Here is a 20,365-nt window from a genome sequence, read left to right on the forward strand (position 1 = left end):
AAAGACAGGCACTTTAACACGCGAGCGCAGGGGATGAGAAGGAGGAAAAAGAGAGGTAAAGACGAGAAGAGTAGTTTCCTACAGCGCATTCAAGCTGTTGCAGAAGGAGCGGAGAGGGATCCACTTTCGACGCGAGCTGAAGGCGTGGGAGTCGACGGCATCTGCGATGCAGGCGTAGCTCGCTCACCTGCTGGGGTTGTCGGCTCCAAGGACCTATCCGATGAAGGCGCTGTGGTGGCGGCAGCGCTAGGGGATGCCGAAGTGGCGGTCGTCGACGAAGAGGCGGCGCCGGTGGCAGTAGTCGAGCTAGAGGCCACAGTAGCTGATGGTAAACCCGACGAAGACGAAGGACGGTTTGGACAGTTGGCATCGTTGAGGATACCTTCCAGGATGTTGCCAGTGAGACCATTTGTAAGCTGTGTCAAGGTGCACACGACCTGCTTGGCCTCCTGGTCCAAACCACCGAGGAGATTGCCCTGCAGCGCCTGCGTCAATAGATTTGGTATTCCCTCTAGGATGCTGCCCAGGTTGGCTCCGGCCTGCAGGATTGTGTTCAACAGCTGCTCGATCGTCTGGATCGGCCCGTTCAACGGGATGATCAGCCCACCGAGATCCAGACTGTAGGTAGTGTCGACGTTGAGCTCGATGTAGTTGAGACCCGGTGCTAGATAGCTGTCGCTGACCGAACGCCCGACTCGGACCGGCAAATTGTTGTACAGGTCCAGGTTCTGACCGATGAGAGGCAATGATTCCAAAAGTCCCTTGGGCAGTACGACGTTTGGAACTCTGATCGAGTTGGCACTTGCTCCCGCTGGCACAGCAAACGGTGTCGGAAACCTGAACGAGACTCGTGCATCCGGGTTGTTTGCATCCACGGGCTTCGTACCGGCCCTCTTTGCCGAGGTTTGCAGCGCAATGATGTAGAGGTTGGCGCCCAAATCGTTCCGAGCAGTTAGATCGATCTCCACAACAGGCAACGTAGTGCCTCCAAGCAGAAGATTGGCAAGTCCCGTGAGAACCGTTTCGGTGGTCAGGTATACGTTGACATGTGTCACGATGCGAGATCCAATGCCATCGAGCACCGTACTCGCCTTAACTCCAGCGATGGCCGGGCGAAGCGAGTCGTACGGGGTAAGATTCGTCATTGGTGCCCGTGTACCGTCGATGGTGAGCGGAACGGACTGTGGTGTAACGCCGTCTGAGATGGAGGGCTGGATGTACAGCGTAAAGACCTCTTGAGCGGTCGAATCGTTGGCGTTTGCGGGAGCGTAGTAGAAGTATGCTTGCACCACGTTGTCTCCGGGAATTAGACCAAGGGCCGGAATCTCGGCTCGTCCCACCACGGTGCCCCGGAAAATTGCCGGAAGGAACACCTCATTGGTAAAGACTGTGATGTTGGATGGGTTGGCTAATGTAACTTGGAGCGGCACCCACACAAAGTCTGGTGACCCACTTTTAACTACCGCGTTGGACAGTTTAGCGACCCCATTGAAGCTGTTTACGCCAGCTAGCGATGTGGGAACGCTGAACGGAATCGCAGCGATGGGAATGTTGCCTATCACTGTCTTGGCTACCACATCGTTGGAACCACTCATAACAAAGGTACCTCTCGCAGTGTCCGTAAGCTGAGCAAAGAACGCTTGGAAGTTGGGTCGGTCAACAGCGACAAGATCCTGTCGGCGCCACATGAGCTGAATCGCCTGTATATCGTTCGGACCATGCGACACTCCCGCATCGACATTGGTCGGTGGCAAGTTGAGGTACGCCGTGTTGCCGTTGGCATACGAGAGATTAATATGGGATGTCACTTGGATCGGCTGCAAACTGAAGGTGAAAGGATTTGCAAACGTTGCGAGCGTCAAGTTGGAGCTCGTAGGCACCACGTACGAGTTGGCAGGGTCGCCTTGGACGAAAATGGTGAAGTCCGAGATGATGATGGAGAAGATGAGCTTGTAGATATGTCCCGGAAGCGCCACGTCCAAGCTGAGTGTTTTGAATGCCGTGCTGAGCCAGTTGACAGGCTGATTCCCGTTGGCCTGCGTGACGACCGAAACACCACGAACCTGAATGATCTGCGTCCGGCCCTGGAGGAAGTTGCTGAACAGGATCCCCGTGTTTTGCAGATCGCGTCCGGACTTTGATGTGATGGCTCCTTCGAGCGTCGTATTAATGGTCCCAAGAGCAGGGAGGAACACATTGCTGCCATGCACCGGCCCAATGTCAGTCCCCATAAAGAAGATCTCAAAGTTGGCGGTGTCGAGCTGAATGCCAAGGGTGGCTGGGTTTGGGATGGAAGCGCCCGCTCGTATCAGCAACGAATTGCTGGTCTCGCCATAAACGTTAAAGTCGGATGCAGTGACACCCGGAAGACCGTTGAAAGCCTTGAAGTCGATCGTCTTGGAGAACACGACATCGCTAAAGATGATATCCAAAGCCCGGAGCCTAAGATGCTGGGACGAGACGGTCCATTGGAAGGATGGGTTGTGCAAGATGTAAGTGGCGAAATCGGTGAAAGCACCAAGGTTGGTGATCGTCAAGTGACCGCTTGTGGAGAGGTCGGGCACACCAACGTTGGCGAACGCGCAAATGGAAGGTAGAGAGAGTTGAGCGATGTTCTTGCCTTGCCACGTCACTGTGAGCGGTTCGGTGAATTCGATCAAGGCGTCGAACGGTCCGGTACCGGTTAGCGAGCCTTGCAGCGAAACGTCAAAGCCCGTGTTGGTGATCCCCGTGATGTTGGCGGTTCTCACGCTGAGTACTGCCTGGTTCACGATGTTCTGCACAATCGGTGCACCGGCGGGACCAAGAAGGTACAGGACACTCCGGTCCGTGTCAGTGGGCACTGGTTGCTGAACAATGTTGAGATTGGTCGCGTAGTCGTCAAGTTTGGCACTTGTCTGCAGATTCAGCGTCGTCTGCAGACCCTGTACAGTGCGAAGGACAGCACCGAGAACATCAAACTGATTCCCAGAATGGCAGTTGGGAGGATTGAAGTCGGGATACGGGCTGATCGTTGTTTGCGTTGAAGCTTGTCCAAGCACTTGATCAAACAGCGGTGGCAGAGGGCCGAGGTCTGTGTTTGTTGCAGCTGCAGCTGCTTGAACAAAGCGGATCAGGGTTTTCGGATCCAAGTTGAAGTTGAGAGGAAGGTACCTGGATGTCACGGTAGTGTGGCCTGGAGCGCTGATCGGTGCGCTGGACAGATCCGAGTCGATGTGGCCAAGAAGGATGCCTCGGTACAATGCATCAGCCTTGACTTTGAGGATGTTTATCGAGGCCGTGAAGGGATTGCGTAGGTCAACGTTGGCTTGTGCAACGCTTGTCTGAGCAATGTTGGGCGGAATGACCAGCCTCGCTCTAGTGATCAGCAGCTGGTTCAGCGGTGGGATGTCGGCTTGAAGGCGGATACCTGAGAGAGCCTGCTTGAGTGATTCGATGGGAGTGGTGTCTTGTGATCCCGAAATGGCTATCGTTGAAACGACGCCCTGCACGTAGTTCTCCAGAAGCTGCTGTCCGGCTGCGACATTGGCTGCACCTTGCGGAGAGTAGCGGACCTGTGTCGGAACTATGTTAGTGCCTGGAACGAGGACTAGACCGTTGATCACTGCAGTACCGATCTTTCTGCCCATGTAAAAGACATCCAATGTGACGTCGCCAGCACCGATGGTGACATGGGAAGGATTGAATAGCGTAGCGTCAGCATTGATCTGAAGATAGGAAGGATAGCCGTGAAAGACGTCCAAGTTCGAGATGCTTGCCGGCCGAGCTTGCAAATTCTGCAAGCCCAATAGATTGGTATCGACGTTGAAAGGAATCTCGTTGATCGACACAAGGCCAGAGGCAGTGTTGATCTTGGTATTTGCTTGGCCATGGAGGTTGAACGTGACCTGGGTACCTGCGGTGGTATCCGCTAAGAACTGGGAAAAAGCGCGGTGACCCGATCCGTAGACGGTAAAAGGAATGTTAGAGAACATCAAAGTTACTATTCGCGTCGTGACGTCCGTGATTGAGGGCGATAGCGGTATGTTGAGCTCGGCGACATCTTGGTTTTGATAGTTGGCAATGAACCTACCGCCGCCTTGCTGGATATCCACAGGGAAGGCGAAAGGTAAGAAGAAAGCGGCCTGCGTTTCGTTTGAGCTGGTGGCAGGACTCCACGCGGTGGGTTGGGTGAAGAAGAGCGAGATTTGGTTGATCGAGATAGTGCGTAGCACGGTGAAACTCTGCGAAGGTAAGGACACCTGGAAAACCAGAGCCTTGATTCCTTCGTTCAGCCAAGTGACATCTGCTGGTCCAGCGTAGTCCCCCGAGGCCGTCACGTCCGTGTTGATGTTGTCGATAAATCGTTGGAAAACCTCGGACAGAACAGCGAGGCCTTGATCTGTGGTTTGAGGTATCAATCTGCCCTCCAATGGGACCACTGTGGTGGCTAAAGCTTGCAGCACAAACGGATTTGCAACAGAGCCGGGACCCAGCAAAGTGCTGTTGCGAGCTAGATTGACGCCAAATCGAGAAAGCTGAACCCCGACTTGCGAAGGATTGTAGATGGTCGTAACTGCAGTGAGGTGTATGCCGCCCGCCGGGTCGTTGGATGGTAGATCGAACGAGTTGATGATCACACTGTTCCTTAGGCCATTGAAAGCACTGAGGATCACATTTTTGGAGAAAGAGACTCCTTCGACCTCGATACCGAGGGCTGCCACACGAAGGTTCTCGCCTGCGATGTTCCAGACAAAGCTCTGTTCGGTGACCATTTGCCGCGTGAACTCCGTGAGGTAGCCAACGTCGGCAACCACGAATTCCGACACGATCTCCAGTGTAGCACCGATATCTGCTACAAACGAGACATTCGGCATTGCCAGTTGGCCCAGCAGACGCCCGTTCCACGTGACGTTGAGTCCTCCAGAGAATTGAAGAGTGGCATCAAAGGGACCCGAATTTGTGATCGTGCCTTGAAGAGCAGCCCGGAAAGTCATCTGCTGAGGATCGAGGATGGTCACCCTGTCAATGTTGAGGATAGCACCATCCACGATCTTTTGCACGATCGGCCGTGCAAGGACCGGCAGCAGCCTATTCAGCGTGACGTCCGTCCCCAGCGGCACATCCTGCTGCGCCAAAGTGAAGGTAGTAGCGTAGTCGCCGATGGAGGCGCCGGCAACAATTTCCAGATTTGCAGTTGCAGAGCGGAAGGCGCGATCAACGTAACTCGGCAGGTCAAAGCCTGTGAACATGTTAGCGCGCTTCTGAAGCCAATGGGATTGCTCCAGCCCACGCTGAGACAAATGTTCGGCACCAACAAGCGCCTGGAAGTTGTTGGACCCTACCATGGTCAGTCCAGCCAGATCGTTGTTCGCATCATGCGTAAATTGTTGGTCTTCTTCCGCCAGCCAACGACGCGAGTTGGCTGACGTGGCGGGCGTCATGGTATAGCCACCAAGCTGGACGAGTGCATCGACGTAGACAGGATCCTGCCCGCTCTGCACGGCAAGGGCTCTCACAAGACCAAAGAGGTCCGGCGGATATAGGTTTAGGCCCAGTGGGACAGGTGGCGACTGCGTGACTGCATGGCCCGCGGCCACGAAGTTCAGCGGCGTGTCGATAGAAGCTACATAGATGCCGTGGGAAGTGACATTCGCTCGAATGTGGTCGACCGTCAGCGGTGTCGTGAAAGGATTGGCTAGGAAGACGGTTGCGTTGGCGATGTTGTCCGTGACCCCTGTCGTTTCAAGCACGGTCAGGTTGGCGTTCTTGATCAGAGTTGCTTTCAATCCTGGTAAGGTCGTCTTGAGCTTGATCTGAGACAGAGCAGAGCGCAGGGATGCTATGTTGGTCGAACCTGAGAACCCGTTGATCTCGATGTCGGTGTCCTGGCCAGAAATGTAGCGATTGAGAGCTTCTAGACCATACGGACTTGCATTTGCGTCAAAACTTGCAGTGGCGTTAACGTCATTGCGACCGGGCATCAAGTTGAGATTGGGAATGGTGACAACTCCGATGATATCATGGTTGACGAGTTGGAAGGAGCTGTCTCCCAAGCTCAGATTGAGGTTGGAAGGATTGACGAGGGTAGTAGCGACCATCAAGTTGATGCCTTGCGGTGTGCCGCCGGTTGCGTCGACTTGGTTGATGATCGTGGGATAAGCCGCAAGCCCCTGTAGCCCAAGCAAGCCACTATCGACGTCAAAGAGGATGCCATCGAGAACGACGCGACCCAGAGGAGTGTCGGTGATAGCCTTGGAAGCACCTTGCACACGAATCGCAGTGCCATTGGTGAGCGTGAGGTAATTCGTGAAAAGCTCAAGCTCGGTGCGGGCTGCCTGAGTTTCGTTTGCTAAGGTCAAAGGTGAAGGAGGCAGGGTTAAGTTGACGGTACCAGCTGCGTTTGCAGAATTGATGACAGTGAGCTGCGTTGTAGCATTGGAGTATGCCGAATTGATGGTTCCGACCTGAACGCCTTGATAGAGAATGGTAAAAGAGTTTGCAGAGTTGACAATGGAGAGGGGAATGCCGAAAGGAAGAGCAAGCTCGGCTTCGATTGCGCTTGAGAAGGCGATGGGCGAGTATGCCGTTTCTGGGGTGAAGGCAAGAGACAACGAGCCTATGTTGAGGCCCTTGATGGGGTTGATGGGGACAGGGGATCGAAGAGGTACCTTGAGCTCAAGAGCACTGATACCTTCGCTCAGCCATCCGACCGACTCGCCGTTGTTCTGACGAGCCGACACTCCTCGAGCAAGGGTGGGAACAGTTTGGCCGTTGATGTAGTCAGTGAATACAATTCCCAGCAGCTCGAGAGCAGTAGCATTGTCGGTCTGAGGAAGCAGCCTGCCAGTGAGGGTTGCGACGTTGAAGCCAGAGGTGACGTTGAGATCTGTGGTTCCTGCAGGGCCGAGGTACATGCCTTGGTAGAAAAGGGCTACGTCGAGCGTCCCAAGCTGAAAGCCGAAGGGCGAGGGATTGAAGAGCGAAACCGTAGCCGAAATTGTTACGCCGCCTTGGGGGTCGCTACCCGGTATTTGAAAATCGAGCACTTTTACTCGCTCGAAGTTATTGAAACCTTTGACGACAACGTGCTTATTGAAGACGAGGTTCTTGTAGGTTGGGAGAAAGCCGAATGCTTCGACATGGACGCTGCTGCAATTGATCTTCCAGGTGAACTCTGGTTGGGTAATGAGAAACTTTGCAAATTCTCCGAACGCCTCGACATTATGGATTTCGAAGTTGGTGGCCTGTGTTTGAGATGATAGGAGAACAGAACTGGTCTCAGATACAGCGGGCTGTACGAGGTTGGTGGGATTGAGGGAAAGTATAACAACGTACCTGTTTGATCCTTGCATGGCCTGCTGCGGCGCCGATAGAGTCGAACCACATCTGACCGAGATTGACTTCTTCCAAATTTCCAGGAGAAGCAAGCTGGCCTGGTTTTGGAGGCAAGACCCACCAGACTTGCACGGGCTCGCGGAAAAAGAGACGCGCTGGAAAGATACCAACCTTCTTGACCTGGCCTTCAAGGGTGATGGGGAAGGATGTGTTGCCCGGAGATGTTACGTTGGACTGGTAGATGTGTAAGACTGCGGTATGAAGTGTATGGTTGGCAAGCGCGTAGAGGATTGGAAAGAAAGTGATCGCAAGCACAACGACAAGCATGAAGGGAGCGACAAACAGGCAGCAGCAGCCAAGTTTCCTGGAGAGGTACTTTTTCTCGTAGGCTGTGCCGCGAGCACGGAGGAAGCCAACGGGTTGGCCTGGTTGAAAGTACTGGACCTCTGAGGACGATCTGGGCTCGCCATTGTGTCGAGGCACGCTGCGACGGCGCAAGGCTTCTTGGGAACCGTAGCCATCGTCGGTCATGATCTTAGAGTGTCGAGGGTTGGTGGCTTAAACTGGATGATGAAGAGGATGATTTTGACTCTGGCTGCTTATGAGAGTTGCGAGACATTGGCTACGAGTGCCTTCGTCAGCCTTCAAGTTGTTGATACGTGCCTTTTTTCGTCGAAACCTGGCAGCGGCAAAGGCGGTTCAAAGATAGATGGTGGTGGTGAAAAGCAGCCTACCATCGCGAACAATGGAAACACAACCACCAAACGAGTCCACTGTCGAAGGCTCCTAGCGACGATCACTTGGTGTGTCAACGGAACGGCAGCCAGGGCAGCGACCTGGACTCTGGAGTAGCGAAGCTGCGCCGGAAGCGAAGAGTACTTCCCGAAGAGGCAACGGTGTCCAATTGTTTGCATCAATGCGGGGGAACTAGCTGCTCATGACAGGAACGATGGGCCGAACAGCGACACTGCCGACGCCAAGCTGCAGTCGAGACCAAGTTTTGAGGTTCTCGGAGCAGCTTGGTGTGACTAGGCTCACATACGGTGTTTCGGAGGACATGTTCCGTCTCACACGACGCACCACGCTGATATCGTCGGCGTCGAGCTGAGACCAGTCGATCGAGCAACCGATGAGGAGCATACGTGAACCGGATGCAATTTGCTGTCAAAGATGCTCTGCGAATTTACTGTAGCAAGGGATTTTCGGTCTTTTCCGAAACATATCCGTTTTGAGCAGTGTCGCAATTTTGCCAAGTCGTTGGAATGTGTCGGTCGTTTCCGAAATACGTCACTTATTTGTCCGCGGCTCTCCAACTGAAGCGACTGCAGTACAGTTTAGACGAGGAGGGTTCTGAGCGTCGCCATGGGAACTGTAATGCAGTGTCATTTACTTCTATGAAAAACTGCTCCCGCCAGGGGCCCAAGCTCTCCTCTGGCTCACGCACAGATTGGTTGGTTGTTGCCGTTTAGACTGAGCCCTGAAGAGAACGCACAGAGCGCCCTCAAGCCGTACCGTGGCTTCGTATATGAAGTCTACCCTGGCCGGCCGAAGGTAGAGGACTCCTGGCACTTCAAAACCAACATTGCAGCGTGCTCTCCTTAGCTGATGCACGTGAAGCGCAAGAATAGCCTGTGTATTGTCTGATGAGGTCTCTTAGATCTTGAATAGCAGTTGCTCGGCCCTCAAAAGACTGTTGAAACAAAGGCACGCACGTGAATAATACTGCATATACCGTCCATGTCCAAGATTGGCAAAACAGCTTGAGAACTCAACAGCTACGAGACGTAGACAGGGCTGGTTGCATTTGACAAAGTTGCCAAGGATGCTGGCAGCCCTGCCACTCGTCCAACCACGCCAGTGGGACACCGACCTAATGGTCTCCCCTCAAGAAGTCCAGGTGATTCCGGGGATGTCCGGACTCGTATATGGACAGAGCCGAATCCGACAGGTACATAGAGGCGTGTCTCCTGACCCCTTCGGCGGAAAGAGAGACGCTGTGGCTTGTGGTACGCTCGCATACCATGCCCGACTTGGCGGTGGCCATCTACAATGCCACCACTATCTTCCTCTAACCGCTTGGACCTTACCTCATATCATCACTTGATACCTGAAACCCAGGCACCTTGCCGCAGCACATGCAATTACGTATTTTCACTGGATACTCGAGATTCTCATATACAGTACTGTATATAATTTCGAAATGATTTGGTAATGATTCTCCTCTGTCCGCATGCTGGATTTTCTAAGTAGTCTGGGATGAGATTGGATACAAAGACGTGTCCATTTTGATTCTTTTTGTAATCAAACAGCGCCCAAATTGCAATTTGAACGCCTACCATGACCCTGTGAATCGCAAGTCTTGTATCTCTCATCAGTGTTTCGAAGCGGGTCTTATCCAGTCCTGCTGCGGCATTGCGTATGGGCGCAAACCGAGACCGGAAGAGGCAGGGTGGTCGAAAAGACGATTGGCTCGAGTGCGGGCCGATGCGGGCCTCTTGCGTTGCCTAATTTACAACTGCCCACTGCGATGTTTGACAGCCCGCTTCAGGTTGTTGACGAGCTCTTTATCTGATTGGAGCGGAGCTGAATGAATCCTTCGAACCGAGCCAAATCTGATAAGTTTCGCCGCTCGAAATAACGTTATATTCCATCTCGGTTGGCTGATCAGTCCGCACTGTCGATAGCGTGGCGAGCTTCCGAAGCGAGACAGGGCAGACGGTAGTTCGGAACGAGTGCTGAGCTTTGCAGATGCTTTCACACCTTCTCGCATGACCTTGGCCATTCCGCTGCTCCGGTACTTGTCACGTCGACGCTGGCATTGAGTGACTGGACCGCCGTCGTCCGTCCTTTCCGCTCCCAAGATCCTCTTGCCAGAGGAGAGCTGGAGAAGCAAAGGAAGACGCAGCGACAAGGATATGCTTGCCACGTTGTAAGGACAGTAGTCGATTCGGACAAACAGCAAGGTGCAGTGCAATTTGCCAGCCAAGCATATGATCTGATAAAAATTTTCCCGCCCTTGCTTGGCATGCACGAACATATGCACCATCACCGCTGCTGCCGCCGCTGCCACTCCCATCCGCAGGTCGAATGCGGCCCGTCCCGCTCTGCCATGTTGTGTCGGCTCACGTTCGTTCCTCGCTTCCGATCCTCTTCTCTTCTTCCCCCCCCCCCCCCCCCCCAAACTTCCACCTGCAAACTCACTTGTTGTGACTCAGACAACCCGCAAAATCGACCCGGCCAATCAGCGAGTGAGTCGTTGCGTAGGACTCACTTTCCCGACCTCTGCTTCCCCCCGAGGCAGAATCTGATTGGACAGTGATATTTGTCCGTTCTTGTAGTCCACCCTGTTCTACCTGACAAGCGAGAGGAAAACTTCGGATTTCACACAAGCTTTTCTGCCTCGTCTGAACTGAGGGCCTCGTTTTACCGTGCAGCCTCCCTCTCTTTCTTCGCCTCGTGGCGTGTTTGTGCACCTATCTACTCGCGCTAGGAAGCACGTGGAAGAGTCGAGACAATGTCGCCGTTGGCGTTCCTAGGCAGCCTAGTTCTGCAGTACCTCTGAACCCGCTGTTCACCAGCACTCAATCGTATCAAGGTGGGCATCCGAGTTCGCATTGCAACGTAGGACAAGCCTAGAACTACGCAGAAACTAGCCTTCGAATTCGCTACATAGTTCGGTATATAAAGTCACACTCCTCGTTGACAAGGACTCGCCGCTTTCAGTAAAGTGTCGCATTCTTCTCACTTTCTTGTCCCGCGTTCCGATCGCTCTCGAGAACACTTGTATCTGTGGACACAGTTGAGACGGCACAACACTGTTCACCTCCTTCCATTCTGGATCACTCCCTCTACTCTCTGTTCACCACCGCCGATCCCTCATCGATCGTCGATCGTCGATTGCCCGTCATGATTCCCAATCCATGGACAATGGGGGCCGAGTCGCTAGAGTACATTAACGGTCTTCCCCCCGACCAGCAGCAGCCTGCGCTCCTTTCGCTCGACAGCTACTACTACAACTCAATGAAGGTTCCCTGCATAACGTCGTGAGTAGTACATCACACTATCCCCTCGAACCAAAACCGAACTACAGACTGACGAAGCACTTACGTTTTTGGATTCGGTCAGCTTTGTCGTGTACGGCTTGTTCGTCATCCTCATCCTCGCAACCGCTTTCAACAATCTGCTGGCCTGGAGCTGCCCCTCCGCGCACATTCGCACAAAGCAAAGGCTGCGAGTGCTACGTGCTTATGTCTGGGAACACCCTTTGGTGCAACGCAAACACGCCTCTGTGGTTTCGTTGCCTGGGCTACGCTGGCTGACACTTCAACTGCCTTTGCGCGGCGAAGGCATAATCGTCTTGGCTCTGTGCCTCATCAACTTTTTGCCTCTTGTCGCGTTCTACCAGCTGCTGGAGCCCATACCAGGCTCGGACACCATCTCGAGCAAATCGGACCAAATCCTGCGCGGCTTGGCTGATCGATCCGGTCTTCTTGGAACAGCGCAGCTCCCGCTTCTCATCCTCATGGCCAGCAAACGTACGCCTCTGGCGATTGTCTCAGGGCTCGGTCCGAACAGCCTGATGCTGTACCATCGCTGGATCTCTCGGTGGTTCTGGATTCATATTTTCATTCACAGCGTCGCCTACACGGTTATCTACAAGCAGCAACCGGATGGCATCTCAGGAATGCTAAAGGAAACGTACATCCGATGGGGCGTCGTTGGTACGGCCATGGGGTCCGGTCTCGTCTTCTTGTCGCTTCGAGCTCTTCGTCAACGTCACTATGAGGTATGTGTCACATTTACCCATATCTGGCCAAGATACCCCCTTGGCAGCATACTGACCCGTTCCTTTTCTTTCTGCTGTAACCCGCTGTGCAGGTCTTTGTCATGTTCCACATCGTCATGGCGTTCTTTGCCATCCTGGGCACGTACTTTCACATTGCCTTGATCGAATACGGTCCTGTAAGTCATCACTCGCTTTCCTCGCGCAGACTTTGCTGTATTGTCAGTGGCGCCCACACATCGTTTTGCACAGGGTCGCCGCATAGAGCCAATTTCCAAGTTGTGGGCACGAGGACGAACTCCACTGACGCCTTTCCTATATCCTAAACCCGACCCTTCTGATCGCTACAGTACGGCGCATTCAAGGTGATGACCGAGCTTGCTGCCATCATGTGGGCTTTCGATCGGGTTGTTCGCCTTGCAGTGCGTTTCTATCTCTCCTTTTCGTTGGCATCGCGATCAGACAGGTCGGCCAGCACCAAGAAAGGACTGACCGTGATCGAGTGTGCACAAGGTCAGATCCGCGCCTTTGGCATCAACTCGAACTACGTGCGGCTTCGCATCTCTGTGCCAGTGAACAAACTCCGCTTTGTCGATCAGCCTCGTCAGCAGTCACTGTTCGGAGGTGTTGGAGCCGGCGACGATATTCGCGTCACCATCCCACGTCTGCAGTGGGTAGGAGAACATCCTTTCACCGTCTTTGCGGTCGGCCTGAACAAGGAGGATCCGTCGCAAGGCTATATCGAACTGCTGATCAAGGCCGCAGGTGGACTTACGCGCAAGCTGGCCAACCAAATGATCACTTCGACCGCGACGGACGGCCAAGACAAAGATGTCGAGCTGGCTGGATCGCCCGCAGAGCCGAAGAGCCTCGCCATGCTGATCGAAGGACCTTTCGGAAGGGTGCCAGAGATCCACGAGTCGACCACCGACCTTGTCTTGGTGGCTGGAGGCATCGCCATCACCTTCTGCTGGCCACTGTTTGTCGCAGCTTTCAAGTCGAGCCTCAAAGCTTCCAACGCATCTAAGCTCGCCACTTGCAAGCTGGTATGGATCGTCCGACAGGAGAGTAAGTACGACCCTGGATCCTCTTCCGAAGTTTCTCATTATTCCTCGCACGCTGACGACGGGCTTCTCTCATATTGCTTGCTTTTCACCCACACCAGGCACCCTCACACTGCTTGAAGAGGCTTTCGACGAACTGGTCAAACACGTTCAGGTCGAGCAAGGTAACAAACACTGCCAGTTCGCCTTGGACATCTACGTCACATCGACTGCTTCGTCTCCGCTAGTTGGCTCGGCTGCGGCGTCGATCAAAGACAAGGGAGCTCTCGAATCGCCTCAATGCCAGCAGGGGTCAATTTCTCGAACCGGGAGCGAGCTCCCCGACGATGTGGCCGAGCTTCCGACCTTGGCACACACGGAAGCGGCGACTCGCGGCGAAAAGGGGCAGGTCTGCTTGTTCTCCGACGGTGTCGAAGGAGATTTGATCAAGACACACAGATTCAGCGGCGGCCGACCCCAGATCTTGTCTGCAACGCTATTCGGTCACCTGGATCAAGAAGCGCTGGCACGACAGCCCGGTCAAAATTTGACCGTCGCATTCTGCGGACCGTCAAGCTTGTGTGACGACGTCAGGCACGAGACGGTCAGCCTGCTCAAGAAGGGCATTCAGGTCGAGCTTGTGGAAGAATGCTTCACTTGGTGAAGCCTGAGCGTGAGACGCTGGTTCACGTTGGAGGATAGCGGCTTCTTCTGTAGATACGGGACCCGTTGAAATAATACTTGTAGACGCGATCTGAAGAAGTAAATGTTCCGAGCCGCTCTTGATCCGCCAAAGACATTCGAACGAGATCCTGACATGGCGACGAAAGGCAAGCGACCTATTCCAAGTTGCGAGTTCGAGAAGATCAAAAGCACGGGGAAGCACACAAGTCAAAACGTCCAGGTTGGCAAAGCATGCAGACCGACAGTCTTGCCGTTGTGGTCTCCGCACCTTTGCAAGCACCGTCTTCATGACCTTGCTTAAGTTACCATCTCCTTCATCGTCTACCGAGAATGGCGAAAATGCAAGGCCAAACAAAACTGAAGTCTGGTTCAACATCGATCCACGCAAGCTTAACGGACCGCACAGTGCCAAACAGGGCGAATGTATACTTTCACACATTGGTTTGCATCTAAACATAACTTACGTTCTACACGACGAGCGTGCTCGCAATCATAGCAATGCAGGATGGCAGCATGGCTCAATGAGGGTGCAAACTCGATCCAGAACGGAGGTGACCACAGCTGGGTCGAAGCGGCGCTCGTCAAAGTGCACCATTAGATGCAGCTTTCCGTCAAAGCTGTAAAGCGAGAAGCATACCGAGGGGCTTGTGGCTCGGCCGTATTGCACGGCATCTGTGAGTTGGAGCCAGTGAGATGTGCTGCTGGACGACATGTCGGTGCTTGGCATGGGATAGTCCTTGGCAAGGTCCAAGATTCCTTGTGAGGTGAGTGTTGGCGTGGAAAAGCTGGATGCAGAACTTGGCGCTGCGTTGCCTGCCGCCAGAGCTTGGGCGTTGCTCCTGACACCTTGCGCGCCAGCTTGGCCTAGCGTGTCGAGAGAGGCCAGAATGTGCGGGCTGTTGAGGTATTCGTTCTGTTTGATGCCTAGGATCCTCGCCAGTCGGAACGTGTCTTGAACCTGAGCGTTTTGCGAGCTTCCCGCCTGCACATTGGCGTCAGATGGGCTGACCTCCTCGGGGGTCAGATAGACTGAAGCTGGGGCGATGGCCATGGTGACGACGGATCGCGACTGCTTGGCCGTCTCTTCTGGAAGCCATCGGCTGGCGTGCGCTGGAAACGTGAGGTGTGCCCCTTGTGTTGTCTTTCCGTTCCCAGAGGCTTCGACGGTGGTAGTGAGCTGTTCGATTGCCTTGACAACAGCTGCGTAGACGTAAGACGAGATGGTGGCCTTGTTGCGCTTGCACTGGATCCTGAACCTTTCCTGCTCTTCTTTCGAGAACGACCGCCTCAAGTTGATCATGGGTCGATCCGAGTGTCGATCTTGCGTGAGCACTTGATTGAAGCCTGGGATGCCGATGGTAGGCTTGGCGTCATTCTCCAAGCGCTCTGCCAGCTTCTGAGAGCCGATGTTGAAATGCTCGGCACTCGGTTGGAAGCGAGACTTGTATGCATGAGGAAGGCTTTGGGGAAGCCGAGGGAGCACGTGCCTCAGATCTTCTGGCTGGAAGACGGCCTTGACGAGCTCGATCTGGTGGCGAGCTGTGTCGCCAGACCCAACACGGGAGTCAGACGGAAGGACTTGGTCGAAAGAAGGGTGGAGCAAGCTCTGCAAGACGTTTTGGGCTTGGTGCAGCAAACGATGGCCGTTCAGAACGTGTGAGACATTCAGGACGAAGGCTGACGGGCCGCTCTTGGGGTCGAGAACAAGATAGGCGCGGAAGTGCTGGCCGGCAGGCTCGATTCGTTCGTTGGAGGTTCGTTCGCATACTTCTTGGAAGGATTGTGCGTCGTGGATGACAAAAGCTGATTGATCGAGCCAGTCGAGGGCGTGGTCAAGGCTCGTGATGGCTCGAAAGGTGGCATGGTCGAGATCCACATGGTCCGAAGTCGAGGCAGAGGATTGGGTTGCGACGGTACTCGTACCAAGCTCAGGCAGTAAGGTCCTGGTCAACCAGATGGCAGCGGGGAACCTCCTCTCAAGCACTGCTGCATCTAGGCTGGTCCTGAAGGGGAAAGCGAATGTTAGTTGAAACTGTACGGAAGGGGAAAGCGAATCACAACGAGGGGGCACCCAACGTGTCAGTTGCTCTTGTTCGGAATGCAATTAATTACCACCAAGACATTGGGGATGCATCACTCACATCACCCTGGTTGAAGTACTCCGAGTAGTTGACTGCAAGCTCTGCCCCTTCCAGTGGTCTCTGTGCTTCGTTGGCTGAGATGGTTTGCCAGCCATTGGCCGAAGCACGTTGGAAATGCTCCGGGGCATTTGGGATGCGGGTGGTAGCCGTTGCTGCCATGTTTGCAAGGGGATTTGTGTCGTGACGCCAGATGCTGACGACGACGACGACGAGTGTGGTTCAAGAAGAGTCCTTTGGTATAGTGTGAAACTCTGTCGGAGTCATGGAAGGAGAGAAAGAAGGAATGTACGACAGTGAAGGTGAAGGATTCCGTCGCTAGAGCAAGCAGGGCATCAGATACTGACTGCGCTGCAGGGGAAGGGGCCTACCGATTATAGCGAGGAGAACTGCGCCATCAGACGCGAAGCTAGAAAGACGAGTGCGGCGAACATCGACCAAGAATGCACCGACATACCGTGTAATGGGAGCAAGCACTCTAGCAACAATCGAGTCAAAGGGCTTGAGCATGATCCAATGCAGCAGGCGAAAGGATGGTACGCAATGAGCTCGGAGAATTTCGTCCGAGCTGCAGGGTGCAAACAAGCTGCATTGGTTGAAACGATGGCTCTGCAACCGAGCCACTCGCTGAGCAGAGAGATAAGCTTTCATCCACCGTCTCAGCGTGACAGATGATCGGCTGAAACTCGGTGTTCGCTTAGGCCGCCAGAGCACCTGAACGCCGCAATGGAACCGGTGCCGTCAAATAAGCGGTGCATGAAGCGAGTTGTGGCTGCCGTGCAGTGCGACGCGTGGCTGCGCAAAACGTATACAGCATTTCCAGCTGAAACCAACGAGTGGTTGATCATAATGCATTGAATTACTGAAACTGTTTGACGTGTGCTCGTGTGCGGCACTTGAGCAAAGCGAGATCTACTGTACTGTACTGTACTGTACTGTGCTGTAATGTACGCAACTCGGCATCGTTAATCTTGCGCGACGTCCGTGTCTGACTTTGACCTGGTTATTGCGACGAAAGATCCGGTCATGCAGGCAGGTATGGCAAAGCTAGTGATTGCCTTTAGCGCGGTTTGGGTCCACAGCCAGTCAGGCTTTCATCGTGTCGACGCCTATCTTTGCATGTGGAAGGTGGAAGGGAACATGATTGGAGTTCCAAGGAGGTTGGACAAGACTGCCAACGACTGTGAGACGGCAAGGTATAAAGCGACGAGCTCCATTCGTCATCCTTGGCTACGACGACGGAGCGAGCCAGGTTCCAATTCAAGCTTACACCGCCATCTTGCTCTCTCTTTCTCTCAGTCACCTCCCTCTCTCTCTCTTTCTCTCAGAGCCACACGGTGCTACATCTGGAAGCATGTTGAATCGACTTCCGCCGTTCAAGCCATCAGGCAGCGTGCTTGCGCACAACAGCCAGAGACCAGACGACCTCTGGACTCGATTCTGCACCGGACAGGATCCAAATACGATTTACAGCTGCTTGGACGCTCAACAATCGCATGGGCAAGCATCACAACACACCAGCACTGTTTGCCAAGTTGTGGCGGCATTGGCGGCACCGTGCACAGAGCTGTCCAGACTCGAGCCGCACCAAACACCGACGCCGCTCTTCTTATCAAAGCTATGATACGCTCACGTTCTCACTCGTCAAACGCTGTACATACAGTTACCCTCCCGCACAGCCACCCCTCGCATTGTCATAGACTCACAGATCGAGTGACTGACGCTTTCACAACAGCGTGATGATGATGAGCAGCCGCAGCAGCAGCAGCTCAAGCACACCATCCGCTCGATCAGCTGTGAGAGAGCGGTGGCCAAGCGAGCTTGCATGGCACTGCAAAGGCGCTAACGCGCATGGATCGCTTGAAATTTCGTTCGGAGAATTTTAAATAAGCGAGATATAGTGAATTGGCAAAGAAGTCAGTCACAAAGCGCAATAAAGAGCGCGACAAGGGAAGATGCTAAAACCGTGTTGGCGACCAAAAACTCCGAGCAAGACCGTGCGTGGGAAGACTAGCTGCTCGGCTGTGCTTTGCTTTCTTTCCCAGTCTATCGGTACTGTTGCTTGCAACCCGATCTGTCACGCATGCATGCCCCTTTCCGGTGGTAACGATTGTTATATTAATAAATAGTTTCGCAGTTCCGCACTTATCAGTGCAGTGCAGGCTCACTCGTACAGTGGGAATCGACCAAATCCCTTAGGGTGGGTCGCCTCTTCGTGTGTCATGAAGCCGGTGAACCAGCACCCTTTTCCGGCATCTCCCATCAATGACCACCGGTCACGCTTCGAGCCGGTCGACGTCATGTCCACGTTGATGGTGCAAGGCTTGAGCTCCTCTTGCGCCGCCTCGGCGTCCGCCTGTCCCCCGGAGGGTAGCGCTCCACCAAAGTCGATGTCGCCAAACTTCATCGGCCGCCAGTCGGTCATGCCAGACCAGTAGTCGCCCGGCTTTGCAAACAGGTACAGAGACGCCGCGTTCTTGCGATTCTTCCAGAGGTGGTTGTTGAGCGACATGACCAACGCCGCCTGGACGTTCTCGGGCGTCGACATGTCGCTGATCGACTCTCGAATGTGCAGCGCCAGCAGTCCGAGTGGCATGGCGACAAACTCGGCCGACGTGCGCGGCTGCACAGGGAACGCCACCGCTCCTCCCCAGAATGGGTGCGCTGGATGCATCTCTGGACGATAGCCAACTGGCGGTCTGCCCTTGGTGTTGCAAATGGCCAGCACCGTGCTCCGGCGATTCTGGTTCCTTCGAGCTACCTGTGTGTTCTGGATGAGCCAGGCAAACAGCACGTTGAGCCGGCTGAGCTTGACCTTGGGACCAGCAACTGCTCCGCTGTACTTGTCCGACGTAGAGTTGGTAAGCGGGGCAGTGGCCTCCAGATGAGCATCCAGCTCGTTCTGTGCCCGGCGCACCAGCTGCTGCACCCTTTCCTCGGGCAGATAGACGTAGTACTGCTTTACCGTCGATTCCGGCCGTGCTACGTGCAGATCCCATAACGCTCTCCCCGCAAATTGAATCTTGTCTGTCAGACCGTACTTGTACCAGCCTCTCGGATCCGGAAGCGGAGTTCCATCCGGGTTCTTCGAGAGCGGGCCTTCGGGGCCATAGTACTCGATGAACGGATCTTTGCCAAGCTCTTGAAGTGGATCGGGGACGAACCCTTTCAGGATGTTGGCCCAGCCTTTCCAGACCTGCAAGAGTCCGAAGCCATCGCCCATAATGTGACTGGTCGAGACCGTGATGATGGTTGCATCACTAAACAGCGTTGCTTGAGCCGTCATGAACGACTGGTCCGAGTGCAACAGCTGGCCAAAGGTCTGGCAGGCGTTGATCCGGGTGAGCTCGCTAGTGAATTTAACATTGGGGCCCACGCCCAGACTGATGTCAGTCAGCTGGTCCAGAACAATCTTGTGGCTGAAGTTGCTGTAGGTGCTAATCGAGCGGTCCGACACATCACGCGTGACAATCAGCTTGCGCAGGGGGTCGGTCGCTTTGCGGCTTTCCGCTTCGAGTTGGTCGAGCTTGGCAGGAGCAGGTACGAGGTACTCGAGGCCACTGAGAGCTTGTTTGCTCGTGCGGACACGCGCAGCTATGAGCGGCCATGCTCGTACCAGCTTGTACCAGCTGTCTTCGAGTTTGGCCAGATCCAGCCGCTGCCGAAAGATCAGGCTGACGCTTGCCTGTCAAAAAAGCAATATCAAAGGTGTTTAGAATTCGCGCGCCCCAGCGTCACTTTCCCCTCGGTGTGTAATGCTCACCACAATGTCGGTGCTGCAAATTGCAAAACAGAGCGGAGAAGGAGAGAGAGAAAGACAGTTCAGCGAACGCTTCTCGTGTCACAATGCTGTTCTATGTTGTCCACCTACTTTCCAACCGTACTGTCAAGCAGGGCCAGGGGAACGGTCGAGTATCCTTCGGGTACTGGCATGCTGGTAACAAGCGCTTCTTGATGATGGCAACGAGAATCGTGAAGGGACGATGTGGTGAGCTGGATAGCCGTGCTTTGTGTCTGAAGAATCAAAGATGTTCCTGCTGCTAATGGCGCCGGGGGAAGGACCCTTTGAAAGCAGGCTTGTGCGCTACTCGGCGGTATGCATGCATGACGAGGATCAAGCGTTGAGCCATTTCCACTAACCGCCTCGACACGGTCAGCGAATTCGGCGTCACGTTGTAGCTCGCGGAATTTGACACAAATAGCGAGCTTGTCTCACTCAGCCAAGGCAGTCCACGCGCATGAGATAAGACAGGCGGCTCGCGCACTACTGTAAACTTGACCGACTTTTGTGAAACTAACTAGCTTTCAGACACAAGACGACTCCAGCCGGTTCCTCGCTCGTTGTGACACCGGCAGAGACACAACCTGGCACGCCATGATTTCGCTTCAGCAGAGACCCG

At 54.3% G+C, this 20,365-nt stretch overlaps 4 protein-coding genes across 4 annotated transcripts; 1 reads left to right on the plus strand and 3 right to left on the minus strand.

The window, feature by feature from the left end:
• Positions 1-89: 89 nt before the first annotated feature.
• Positions 90-7,848, minus strand: EX895_001889 (uncharacterized protein; the record flags this gene model as incomplete). The annotated part of the gene is made up of 2 exons (XM_029882488.1): positions 90-7,226; positions 7,318-7,848. The coding sequence occupies 2 exons, from the start codon at positions 7,846-7,848 to the stop codon at positions 90-92; spliced, it is 7,668 nt and encodes a 2,555-aa protein (XP_029741343.1).
• Positions 7,849-11,223: 3,375 nt separating this feature from the next.
• On the plus strand, positions 11,224-13,807 carry EX895_001890 (uncharacterized protein; the record flags this gene model as incomplete). The annotated part of the gene is made up of 5 exons (XM_029882489.1): positions 11,224-11,360; positions 11,443-12,103; positions 12,196-12,279; positions 12,451-13,168; positions 13,266-13,807. The coding sequence occupies 5 exons, from the start codon at positions 11,224-11,226 to the stop codon at positions 13,805-13,807; spliced, it is 2,142 nt and encodes a 713-aa protein (XP_029741344.1).
• A 510-nt stretch (positions 13,808-14,317) lies between these two features.
• EX895_001891 (uncharacterized protein) lies at positions 14,318-16,127 on the minus strand (the record flags this gene model as incomplete). Its single annotated transcript, XM_029882490.1, has 2 exons — positions 14,318-15,859; positions 15,969-16,127. The coding sequence occupies 2 exons, from the start codon at positions 16,125-16,127 to the stop codon at positions 14,318-14,320; spliced, it is 1,701 nt and encodes a 566-aa protein (XP_029741345.1).
• Positions 16,128-18,129: 2,002 nt separating this feature from the next.
• On the minus strand, positions 18,130-19,898 carry EX895_001892 (uncharacterized protein; the record flags this gene model as incomplete). The annotated part of the gene is made up of 3 exons (XM_029882491.1): positions 18,130-19,650; positions 19,729-19,741; positions 19,837-19,898. The coding sequence occupies 3 exons, from the start codon at positions 19,896-19,898 to the stop codon at positions 18,130-18,132; spliced, it is 1,596 nt and encodes a 531-aa protein (XP_029741346.1).
• Positions 19,899-20,365: the final 467 nt, after the last annotated feature.

The sequence above is a fragment of the Sporisorium graminicola genome, chromosome SGRAM_12 (genome assembly GCF_005498985.1).
Source record: "Sporisorium graminicola strain CBS 10092 chromosome SGRAM_12, whole genome shotgun sequence".
In the NCBI taxonomy this organism is placed as follows: domain Eukaryota; kingdom Fungi; phylum Basidiomycota; class Ustilaginomycetes; order Ustilaginales; family Ustilaginaceae; genus Sporisorium; species Sporisorium graminicola.